Below are 11,542 nucleotides of genomic sequence, written 5' to 3'. Positions count from 1 at the left end.
ACTCATAAATGTATGAGCCAAACACAACATCACATACAATCATATTGCTTAAGACATCATGAAACGGACAATGTCATATCAAGTGAGGCCCTTAATAAGTATAGAATTTTGGTTGATATGTTTTCTTTTACATTTTAATTTTTATGATTATTTATAGATTGAGTTAAAGAAAAAATTTCGTGATGTGGTTAGATATCTATTTGATGTGTAAAAGAAAAAAATTTGGTGCTGTGTTTTTGGGTTCGAAACTCTTTATTTTAACATACCTAATAAAAAGCCCTTAGAGGGTCTAACATTTTGTTGCTATGTTTTCTTTTACATTTAATTATGATCACATATAATTGTGATGATGTGAGGAAAAAAAAAATCTTAGTGTGGCGGTTAGGTACCTATTTACATCCCCTATGTTTTTGGGTTTGAAACACCATGCTTTAAATTAAACAAAATAAAAACATAACTCATTCTTTTAAATACCAAAACAATTAAAATAAAACACAAAATAAATTAAAATAAAACATTAAATAAACACCATGCTTTTAAATACCCAAAAAATTAAAATAAAACAAAAAAGAGTCAAATCCAGTTTCATGGACATGGATTATGGATAAGAAGCGGAAGACAATTGGGCGATGAGAGGACCTTGGTATATCATTGCAAATTTAAAAACTTATACTATATCTACAGGTAAAATAAAATCGTAATCGGGGGCCATTCCGAATTAGGGATCATGTGTGGTGGCACCATTTGCACATCCTCATGGACGGCTTTATGTCATATGAACAAAGCAAAATAGTGGTCAAACTTGCAACATCAAGCAAAATAGTGGTCAAACTTGCAGTCATAGTTGAGAGTTAGGAATCGAACTACTCCACAGCCACAACCATATGATTGTTCTAAGATCCTACACGAATTGCAATCATAGGAGATGGAGATTTTGAAGTCAAGCTCGAAGGATCAGATGCAGGTTGTGAAATCAAGCTCGAAGGATCGGGAATGCAGATTGTGGAATCAAGCTTGAAGAATCGGAGATGCAAATTGTGGAATTTATGATCAAGCTTGAAGAATTGGAGATGCAGATTGTGGTATGTGGAATCAAGATCATAGCATCGTCGATAAAGAATATATGGAATCAAGACTCGAAGAATCTGCGATTTCATAGCTCGATAAGAGAGTGAGAGCCGCATATGTGACGATCGAATTCTACGCGAGGAGCTTTTGGTTTTTACTTGACTTTAATTTTTCCTTCTTATAAAAATATGATAGCTTTTGCTTTTTTAATCGACTTTATTTTTTTTCCTTGTTATATAAATATGATGTTTGTTTTAAACAAAATTGAACCAATTTCATTTATTAATGTAGAGCGTTTATTTCATTTATTCTCACTTTTTAATAACGTTATATTCTTATGGTATTAAATTAATTGCTAGTTTATTGTGAGGCTTCGTTTAATTTTTCATCTTTAGTATATATAATATTGTTTGTCCAAAAAAAAGTTATAGTATTAAATGTTATAAAGGAGTATTTCATAGCATTTTTAAGAAAATATGCTATTAACTACTGGTATTAATTAAAGATAAGTTTTCCAGTAGTGTATAAATGACCATATTTTATTTCAACAAATATGAAACGTTATAGCTCGAACTATCAATCTATTGTCTTAATTCCAAATCATCCATAATGAAGTTTAACTAGAAAACCATGTAACAATCTCTTAACGGATGACCTTTGAAAGAAAATTTGAAAACTTATACTGTTCGGATCATTAAAAACTTGTACTTATCGTCTTATTTATTTGTTTTGGGCCTTGATCAAGACTCTGTCTGTTGGCTTGTTCTTTTGGGTTTGGTCAATCTTTCTGTCTTCTTTTGATTAAATTAAACCCTAATGGGATTCCTTATTTTACAAGTATTGTAATTATACGTCATTCTCCATAGAATTCGAATCCTTCAAGTCAAATAATTGCGATGTACATATAAACGGGTTTATTTCTCCACTTTATTAAATATTTTCTGGTTATATTTTGTCTTCTGTTGACTTTTTCCTTCATTATCTTAGGTGACATTTGATATGTGCAATCACATCATTTGAACTAATCAGATTTTTAAATTTAATTTATTATTTAATAAACTAATAATTAAAAAAACTAATTAATTAAATGATGATCGTAGCATATGTGGAGTCTTTCTCCTTTATTTTTTTGGATTTTACAAATTTTTCAAATAATATGACTGTCACATCAGATATCACCTAAAATGATATAGAATTATGATATAAATACATGGTACGATTACTCTTTTGTCTTTTGGGAAAAACACCTGAAGGGTAGTTGGTACCAGAATAGCAATTCGTGGAAAGTCCTCCGCCTTGCCTTGAGTGACCGGTGAAACACCCTCCACGTTTTGTAACACTCCCACCTGCCTCTTCCTACTCATCAAACCTCCTCCCATTACTCAGTTTCCCGACCAATGACCACCTCTATTTAAACCCACCGTTCCCGACAACTAACCCCATCTCTCTCTCAGCACAACATATAAATTGTCAAACAATATATAAATTGTCAAATGGCTCCACCACCATCGCTCGCTGGACTCCAGGTCGGAGCCACTGCGTTTCCACCGTCCGTCAAACCTCCGGGATCCTCCAACACTTTGTTCCTCGGTGGCGCAGGTTTGTAAACTTGGCACCTCTGGCGCAATGCAAAATATACATCGGTGATTCTCATTTTTTGTTGCTTTTGGTTTTTATTTTGCTGTGTTTGCTTGGTAACGTATGTGCGCAGGGATGAGGGGGTTGGAGATTCAGGGGAACTTCGTGAAGGTCACGGCGATCGGAGTGTACTTGGAGGATAACGCCGTGCCTCTGCTCGCCGTTAAGTGGAAGGGTAAGACCGCCGAGGAGTTGTCGGAGTCCGTTGAGTTCTTCAGGGACATAGTTACAGGTAAACGGGTTTCTTCGCTGTTTGACTACTGTTTGAATTTTGACAGTAAATTCCAGTTACCATTGCAAAGTTTGTTACCTTCTCGTGTTATAATTAGCAAAGAAATTGAATTGCATGTTTTAGTGAACCCGAAAACTGATTTTTTTTTTATTATTATTATTATTATTTTTTTTTGTTTTTGTTTTTTTTGAAATCGTTGACTGTTAAGATGCGTGGGTCGCACTTTAATTTTAGAGTCATACAAAGACACGGAAAGGGATATCTCCGAATCCTTTTTACCTAATTTTTCTTCAAACAATCCGAATTCTCGAAATTTGATCAAACGGCTAAAAATACAAGCCTTTAAAAATTATAATAATTTTAGCAGTTTAATCAAATTTTAAGGATCCGAATTGTTTGATAATCTTTCTCATCAAACAATCCGAATTCTTGAAATTTGATCAAACGGCTAAAAATACAAACCTTTAAAAGTTATAATAATTTTAGCAGTATAATCAAATTTTAAGGATATAAATTGTTTGATGAGGAGGATTATGTAGAAGATATTGAAAATAATCCCTTTCCCAAAGACACAGAGTCAAAATCTTTTGACTTTTGAATATAGCTCCAAGGGTCTATCCGATTAAATTTTTTCCTTGCGTTAAAGATGGAATAAGTAATAAATTAGTTTAATTTAACTTTCAACTCTAACTTTTTCAGTCAATTGAAGATTTCAGATTAATTTAGAATATGACTTGAATTAAATAACACTCTTCAACTTTTTTTGGAGCAACATTCATTAATGTTCAACCCTATAGTTATGAAAGATTTTTTTAGTGTGTCGGGAACATAGTTTGATACATCAAGTGTTATAATACAAGTAGTTAGAATATCTTTTTTAGTCTATTAAAAGTGTGAAAATCCTCCTTACTAGGCATGAAAATACATAGTACTCATGCCCTGCATCTTAAGGCGGAGCCGTTTTAGAATAATCAGTATTCGGTAGTCATGCCAAACCTAGTCAATCCCATACCTCGCCGTTCTCTCAGCTGCCAATATAACGTTGTAACAGTCGATGGATGTTGTAGATTACTTAAATTACATTCTAATTTCATAAGTTTGTGTATGCTTACTATAGAAATTTAGTCTTGACTCGCCACTTAGAGTGAATGAATCGCTGAACATGTAGTGCTATTTTCTGGATATGATGATACTGTAGATATGACTAAAGTTTTATAGCATGGATTATGATCTTCGTTATCCCTTTGTAGGTCCGTTTGAGAAGTTCATTCAGGTGACAATGATATTGCCACTGACGGGCCAGCAATACTCTGAGAAAGTTTCGGAGAATTGTGTATTCTTTTGGAAGTCAGTGGGAATTTACACTGATCTAGAAGGCAAAGCCATTGAACAGTTCATTGATGTTTTCAAAGATCAAAACTTCCCACCGGGTGCCTCTATTCTATTCACACAATCTCCTAAAGGATCACTCACGGTTAGTAATCCTACTTCTCAATGGTTAACTGTGTAGTTTACATAGGAGTTTTGACCTCCTTGCTTCTTTTTCACCACAGATTAGCTTCTCCAAAGATGCATCCATGCCGGAAGCTACAAATGCGGTGATAGAAAACAAACTACTTTCCGAGACAGTTCTAGAGTCTATCGTGGGAAAGCACGGTGTTTCCCCTGCAACAAAGCAAAGTTTGGCCGCGAGGTTATCCCAACTATTGAACGGGTGTAAATGATATCGAAGCCGGAAATGAAAAATTGGAAACCAAGGTAAAGGAGGTTGTAGTGGAGGCGTGAAACCTGAGAGAGGAGAAATAAAACTTGGGAGTGAATCCCGTTCTATATTTAGTGAGTTATTTACATACAATATATTGTTGGCGTGAGTCAACAATAATACAATAGGAATGTAATTGTGTTTCCTAGTTTGGTTATAACTCTCCTTTTATGTCTTTAATATTCCTTGTAGATCAAGGATTGAGTATGTATATATATTTGTGTTGCCTCCTATGAGAAAAGAACAGAGAACTATATTGAACCCTAAAATTAGTTTTATCTTATATGAAGTTCGAGGAAAGTTCTATGTCTTGTTTAATTTAAGGAGAATTGATCATTTTTTATGAGAAATAACATTGTTGTTTTGTTATATGTTTAATCAAATCAACAAACATAGAGGTCGAATATCATTCGCTTAGGTTTTCCGATTAGGTCAGTTTATTTAACCTTATATATATTGTAAACATTTTATCAAATTAATTAAAGGAATCATATTTCTACGTAATATCATTCGCTTAATTAGGTCTTCCAATTAGGTTGTTTTACCTGCGTCTTCTCGTCCATGGCGTCCACTTCTCTTCACGGTCCTCAAACTTCTCACTTCGTCAAACTCACTAAATCCAATTATCTTCCCTGGCTTCGCCAGATAAACCCCTACCTTGTTGGTCATGCTCTCTGCAAATTTATCGATGGCTCTCACCCTCTTCCTTCTCTTATTCCCGACCCTAACCACAAAGCCAAAGAAGATGAACCTATTCCTCAAATTCCAAATCTTGCCTATGCTACTTGGACTCAACTGGTTGTAAGTTGTATTACTAGGGCAATTTTGGAGCCTCTTCTTCCTCTCACCATTGGATTTGACTCCCCCCCAAAGATGTTGAATTGCTTTCAATAACACTTTGCTCAAACGTTCGTGGCTAGCGAAGCCAATAATCGTTTTCAACTGCTTGATCTCTTTAAAGATCACTAAACTACTGAGCAATATCTGCAACTGCAATATGTATCTACATTTTGCTCAAACGTCCTAGTGTCAGTTTACCATTTTTATTCTTTGAATCTTTGTCACACAACATAAGTCATTATTGATTTTCGTATGTTGCATTGTGTCAGATTGTAATAGAACGAACATAGACATAAGAGAGATAAGACTGATTGCATGCATTACAAATTGTTATTAGAATCTGACACAACTCAATAAAATTAAAAATCATGTGAGTTTCAAAAATTTTATATGAGCTTAACCATGTAAAAATGAGTCTCACGGTACTGTTCAATTTAACGAAAAATCACATTTTTACACTAAAAAGTCAAATCTATTACTATTCACTTTACTCTTTATTTTGTTCTTATCGTTAAAACTCAAAATTTTCAAGCCATTTTCATTAGTTTTCTAATTTATAATGCTCAACAATCAAAATTCGCTTATAATATAATTTAGCATCAGACAAATTCTTGTGAAGAGAAAATCGTGTCAAGTCACTTGTCCACCCAAGATAAGTACAAAAAAAGCTCAATGTATTTGTGTCCCACATGAGCCAATTTTAATGGAACTGAATGCAAAAAACACGTTCTGAGTGTCATTCGTGGACGAATGACGCTGTACAGGCTCGCATACCCAATGTCTCTCAAGGTGAGTTGGACGTTTATGTTGGTACGCAGAAGTATTGACCGAGGAAAGGTACAAACGAGAATGGACACCCCAACAACCCCACCAAACTGCGCCCAGGTCCCTACCGTAGCAATCCCTCTCCCCAAAAAAGTCCTGCTAATCCGGTGCTACTCTGCTCCATTCAATCAGTGAACCCCGCTAATCCAATCACCATGTCCGTCGATCTCCCCAAAACGACTCAACAATTGACTTACAGTGTGCTCTACTTTACCAAAACTGCAACATTACACGGACCGAACTACACCAGGAGCATCGACATCTATATCAACGGTCAAAAACAGTACACGGTAACACCTAATTTCGATAAATACAAGGTGATCCCTGTGTACCCTATGATGGTTGCAGGTCCCACAATTAATGTGACAATGGCCATTGGGTCCACCGACTCCACCCTCCTCCAATAGTAGTGCCACGGACGTGTTCACAAGAGTTGAGGCCGATTCGAAGAGGAGTTCTCCTCCCCTTCCACTCCCTCATTTGGTCCACGCAAAGGACTTTATTTTTAATCGTCTTCCACATTTACATCAATCTTTTTACTTAATAAAAATTAAACGCTAATGTCAATTGTTCATGTCTATATAAACAAATATCAACCGTTAATTTATATAAATTATGTAATAAAGTTTACATATTTTAACAACTCAGAACATTGTTACAAACTCATATGGTACACCATACACGAAGAATATATAGTAAACAATGTTTATAAAGAACAATTTATTTATTTTCCACATCTACATAGAGGATTATAATAAGAACAACGTGTCTTTTACCAAACTTTATATTGATTTTGTAATCAACAATTAGTTGATGTTCGTGGCTGGAATTTCCGTGGGGAATGCTTCCTGGCCGACGAGCACATAGCTCCCCGAGAGGTTGGCGCCGGTTGATGCTTTCTGTCAGGCTTCTGCTTTACTGGCGGGCTTGTCGGGCAAAGTCTGTCGGGCAAGGCTTGTCGGGCAAGGCTGAAAGAGAATGACAGAGTTAACTTTGAAATGTGCCTTTGTGAGGCCTTAGGTGTAGGCCTTGAGGCTCACGATCAAGATTAACTTTTAATTGCTCAGGCGTGCCACTACCATCTTCAACATGGTAGATGTAGAACGGATGTTTGAGTTATAATTATATATATTCGAAAGACTATGTTAGTTATTGACAGGTGCCTTTGTGGGGCCTTAGGTGTAGGCCTTGAGGCTTCCCATAAATAACTAACTTAGTACTCAAACACATAAGGTTCCTTTTGTTGGTTATATGGATCTTATAACCATCATACTTCTGATTACCTGAGCTCAAAGAGCAGAATGAATCTAAATAGGTGCCTTTGTGGGGCCTTGAATAGGCCTTGAGGCTTCCCATCAGAACCCCTTTTGTACTCAATGTTCTTGTCCGAGAAATAGGATGAATCCAAATAGGTGCCTTTGTAGGGCCTTGAATAGGCATTGAGGCTTCCCATCAGAATTTATCCTGTACTCGAACGTTATATCGTCATCATGATATAACAGAAATAAAACTAAGTGGCAGGTCGATTACTTGCGCCCCAAGTAATTTCGGACTTCTTGTTTATCAAAGATTGTCGTGGATGGGTTAAGTCCACATCCGGTTCTTTTTTATGCCTTGAGGCCAAGGACTTTTTAGGGTGATCAAATCTTATATGCCCAAGGGCTTAGAACTTAGATCTGGCTTGAACTGTGAAGACATATTCAAATCGAATTCAAGCGCTGAGAGAGTCTTTTAATAGCCATATTACTAGAAATAACTTGGATACAACTTGAAGTATACAACATATTGCTAGGCTAATGAATGAAAAGACAAAAACAAAGAAGGTCGGGCAAGGTTTAACCTTGTCGGGCAAGGCTGATCGTCTTGCAACTCCCTATCTTTGTGGGTTAACAGAAGGTTTGAAAGCTTAGAAAATGGGTTGGGAGGTGAGTTTGCAGAAAGAAAATCGATACTACAGCAGGCGATGAACCGGGTAGCAGAGCTATTACAAAAGGTTTGTCCCGAAAGGGATGAAGGCTTGGGCTGACTACAGCTTCGTTTTGAAGGCAAATCTGGCTTTGAGCAGAGTTTGTGCTTTTGTTTGTTTGTTTGAGTGTCTTTGTTTCTGACTTCTCTTTCTCCTTTTATAGCCACCTTGGCTTGGTCTCCTGTAGCAATAATCTTGCCCGAATGCAGTTTAAAGGATAGTGACTCATCAGCTATTTACTTGTACTGCCATAATAAAGTACTTTTAGGCTGATTAGCTGGCTGGTCTATACCACTTGGCCCTTGGGTAGGTGAGCAAGTGGTGCAAATGATCTGCACCTGGTCGGGAAATGCCCTTTTTGCTTTCTAGGTCTGGGTTGAGCTTCAGGCTTTTTCTTATCTTTTTGGGCCAACTCCCTTCTAAGCCCAAAGTTTAAGTTTCAACCCAAACAGTGCCCCCTTCAATCAATATTCAGACTTGGAATTCCAGACGCCAATATTGATTGAATAGGTCTCTATTAGTACCCACGTCTTTCATCCTCGGGATTTCAACACTTTTCAACAGCAATCACCGCCTTTCTTCGGTTAATCCCATCACTTCCGAATCTCCTGCATTCTTTTTATCTCCGTAATCGAAAACTTCCTAACCTTTCAGTCGTTTCTTCCTTGTCGTTTTATTTCTAAACTTCATCAAATGGCTTCAGGATCCAGCCAAATCCACCTATCATACGAATCTTGGGAAGGTATCGCCACCTTGCGCCGTTTACTCAACGGCCTGCATCGCCCTCGAGCAGGTTTGTTTTCTGAGCTTTTCTTTGAAGTACATGGAGTACAATTGTTGGGTTCTGCATGGATTTCTCGGGTCCCTGCAGTGATAGAGGATAATATGCCCAAGGATAACTGGTTTTCTCCAAATCCCTATTTGGCTAAGTCAGGCATTTCCTCATCTAAGTAGTCGTCATATCGCCGAGGTTTTCCATTGATGAATGATCCGGCTTGGGCCCAATGGATTGATGAACTAGAGCCAACATTTAAGAAGAAATGGATGAATAATGACATTTATGAGTTGATAATGCTCTAAAAAACCACCATTATTCCCAAGCCCGAACTGCTTGCCTCATCTCTTCTTTTCTGGAATTTGGGCACAAATACTTTTGACTTTCACATGTGTCTCATGTCTCTTACTATTCTCGATATGGCTCAAGTCTTCGGGCTAAGGCCGTCGGGCAGGATAGTAGACGTTACTCAGGACTGGGCTCTCTCCTCAATTGCTGAAAGCTCAGGTTCATCCACATCCTTCCTCTCCCTGGAATATAACTCCGCAACCTTCAAGAGTTACGGGACCTCGTTCAAGGGATTCATCCCTTTTGTAAAAGAAAACTTTGGAGCAGGTTCTTCCCGTGCTGATAGAGATCAAGAGCATATGTATTTCCTTTTATACTGGCTCAACAAACATATCTTCCCCAACAAATCTAAAGGGGTAAAGGTTGATTGGATCCCCTTGGTGGAAGCTCTTCATAATTTCGATGATGTGGCAACAGGTCTATTCCTTCTTTCTCATCTTTACCACATTCTCTTCGAAATGACTCAAGGCGAGCCATTTAAGACTAACCTAAATGGACCCATATGGATGATACAAACATGGCTCCAATGGTATTTTCCAGAGTTTTGGGCTGCCAACTTAGAGTTCCCGGAAGGTGTAGCCCCTGCCCGAATCCTAGCTGAAGCTGCTCCTACTGATCACTCCACATTTGCCTGCTTTTATTTCTTCAAGGTTTGTAGGACTCGATCAGACCTGGAATGGGGTGCATCAGTCTTGAGAAGATATCCTTAGTTCTCAGATCAGGCCTTTCAAGATGCTCTTGGGGAAGATGCCACCTCTTCTTGTAGGGAAAATTTATTAGTTGCATCCAATCGAGAGATATGGCTTGGGGAGTCCGGGGCAATCGATACGATCGAGGGTTGGAGGTGTACCACCCTAACTTTTGCAGCAGGCAATGAGGCTTCAGGCAAACCATCCCCATCCCATTTTTTGACTATGTTCACTGTGGCACTTCTTTTCGTTTAGTATCTCCCTCTGAAGCGACCTTTAGAGCTACCCGACGCAGTCTTGAAGTCATGAGTCAAGCTGCCCGAAAGTCCATCATCCTTAATTTTGAATGCACTTCACTCTTCTCTTCTTGGTGGGAAGACAAATAGACCAAGAAATATGGAGGAGACTTGAGAGAGACTCATGATCGCCTGTTCGGTCAACTTTCTATTAAATCATACCCTAGCTCGGGCGAACTTGAAAATTGGAAGGAGATGATTCAAAAGAAGAATCGGGTTATTCTAATAGGTATCATTTTCTTATCTTGATTCCATAATCCCTTTTTTAAACCCTTTTAACTTTTTCCCTTCTTAACCCTGCATCCCAAGTGGATGTTGAATCAGTACCTACTGAATCCGAGGATGACTCAGCTGATGCAGCAGTTCTTCATGGAGCTGCGGCAGAGGCTGAAAGGCGAGAAACTGGAGAAAGTGGGGACGTTTCAGAAGATTCAGGAGCTGAAAAAGAAGCGCCTGAAGCCACCATCCAAGTGTCTAAGCAAAAGAAAGCAGTTATGATTGAGAACTCAGATTCTGATCCTGCATCCCCACCCAAGACTAAACGACGAATTCTTACCCCTACTAGAAAGAGTAAGAGAACCAGAACCGTCCAAACTATCAAGTTTTCAGACCCACCTGCTCCATTTGTTGAGGCGGGCAGAAAGAAGCAAAAATCTTCAAGTGAGTCATGTTCCTTCTTGTTAGGCTGCTACCTTTCTTCTTTATCTAGTTTCCTATGTTTGAACACAGGACCTCAAGCATCAAAGAAACCAACCATCACCTCCAAGGATGAACCCTTAGGAGCTGCAATGTATAAAAAGGCTGAAGAATTGAGAAACCTAACCCTTAAATAACTTGAGGTATAATCTAATGGTATGTCTGCATAATCTTTCCTGTTTTCACAAAAACCCTGAGCATGGTTTACTTGAGTCAGGCTGCAAGAAACGAAAAGCTTCATCTGCCCGAGGTCTCTTCACCACTTGCTCAAGAGACAAACCTCCCCCCCCCCCGGGTTGATCCTTCAAAGGTATACTCCCTTTCTCAAACCTTAGGTAACTTTATGATTTCTGGGGGTAATGCTTGATCTTTTCTTTCTTCTGACTTCATCCAGGTCGGGGTATCTG

The 11,542-nt window shown here is 38.1% G+C and overlaps 1 protein-coding gene across 1 annotated transcript; it reads left to right on the top strand.

The window, feature by feature from the left end:
- The first annotated feature begins 2,303 nt into the window (after positions 1 to 2,303).
- On the top strand, positions 2,304 to 4,969 carry LOC103454421 (chalcone--flavanone isomerase-like). The gene is made up of 4 exons (XM_008394013.4): positions 2,304 to 2,667; positions 2,780 to 2,938; positions 4,189 to 4,412; positions 4,492 to 4,969. Exons 1-4 carry the CDS (start codon positions 2,562 to 2,564, stop codon positions 4,660 to 4,662), a joined length of 660 nt encoding a protein of 219 aa, XP_008392235.1. The 5' UTR covers positions 2,304 to 2,561; the 3' UTR covers positions 4,663 to 4,969.
- The last annotated feature ends 6,573 nt before the right edge of the window (positions 4,970 to 11,542 follow it).

Source organism: Malus domestica, chromosome 07 (genome assembly GCF_042453785.1).
Source record: "Malus domestica chromosome 07, GDT2T_hap1".
Lineage (NCBI taxonomy): Eukaryota > Viridiplantae > Streptophyta > Magnoliopsida > Rosales > Rosaceae > Malus > Malus domestica.
The sequence above is the reverse complement of the archived record's forward strand: the minus strand, read 5'-3'. Positions and strand labels throughout refer to the sequence as shown.

What these genes read in the sequence shown, in the direction of transcription:
- LOC103454421 (XM_008394013.4), top strand. Translation starts at nt 2,562, where the DNA reads ATGGCTCCACCACCATCGCTCGCTGGACTCCAGGTCGGAGCCACTGCG. An exon ending in TTTGTTCCTCGGTGGCGCAG is followed by an intron (nt 2,668 to 2,779) that starts GTTTGTAAACTT and finishes GTATGTGCGCAG; the next exon opens with GGATGAGGGGGTTGGAGATT. An exon ending in CTCCTAAAGGATCACTCACG is followed by an intron (nt 4,413 to 4,491) that starts GTTAGTAATCCT and finishes TTTTCACCACAG; the next exon opens with ATTAGCTTCTCCAAAGATGC.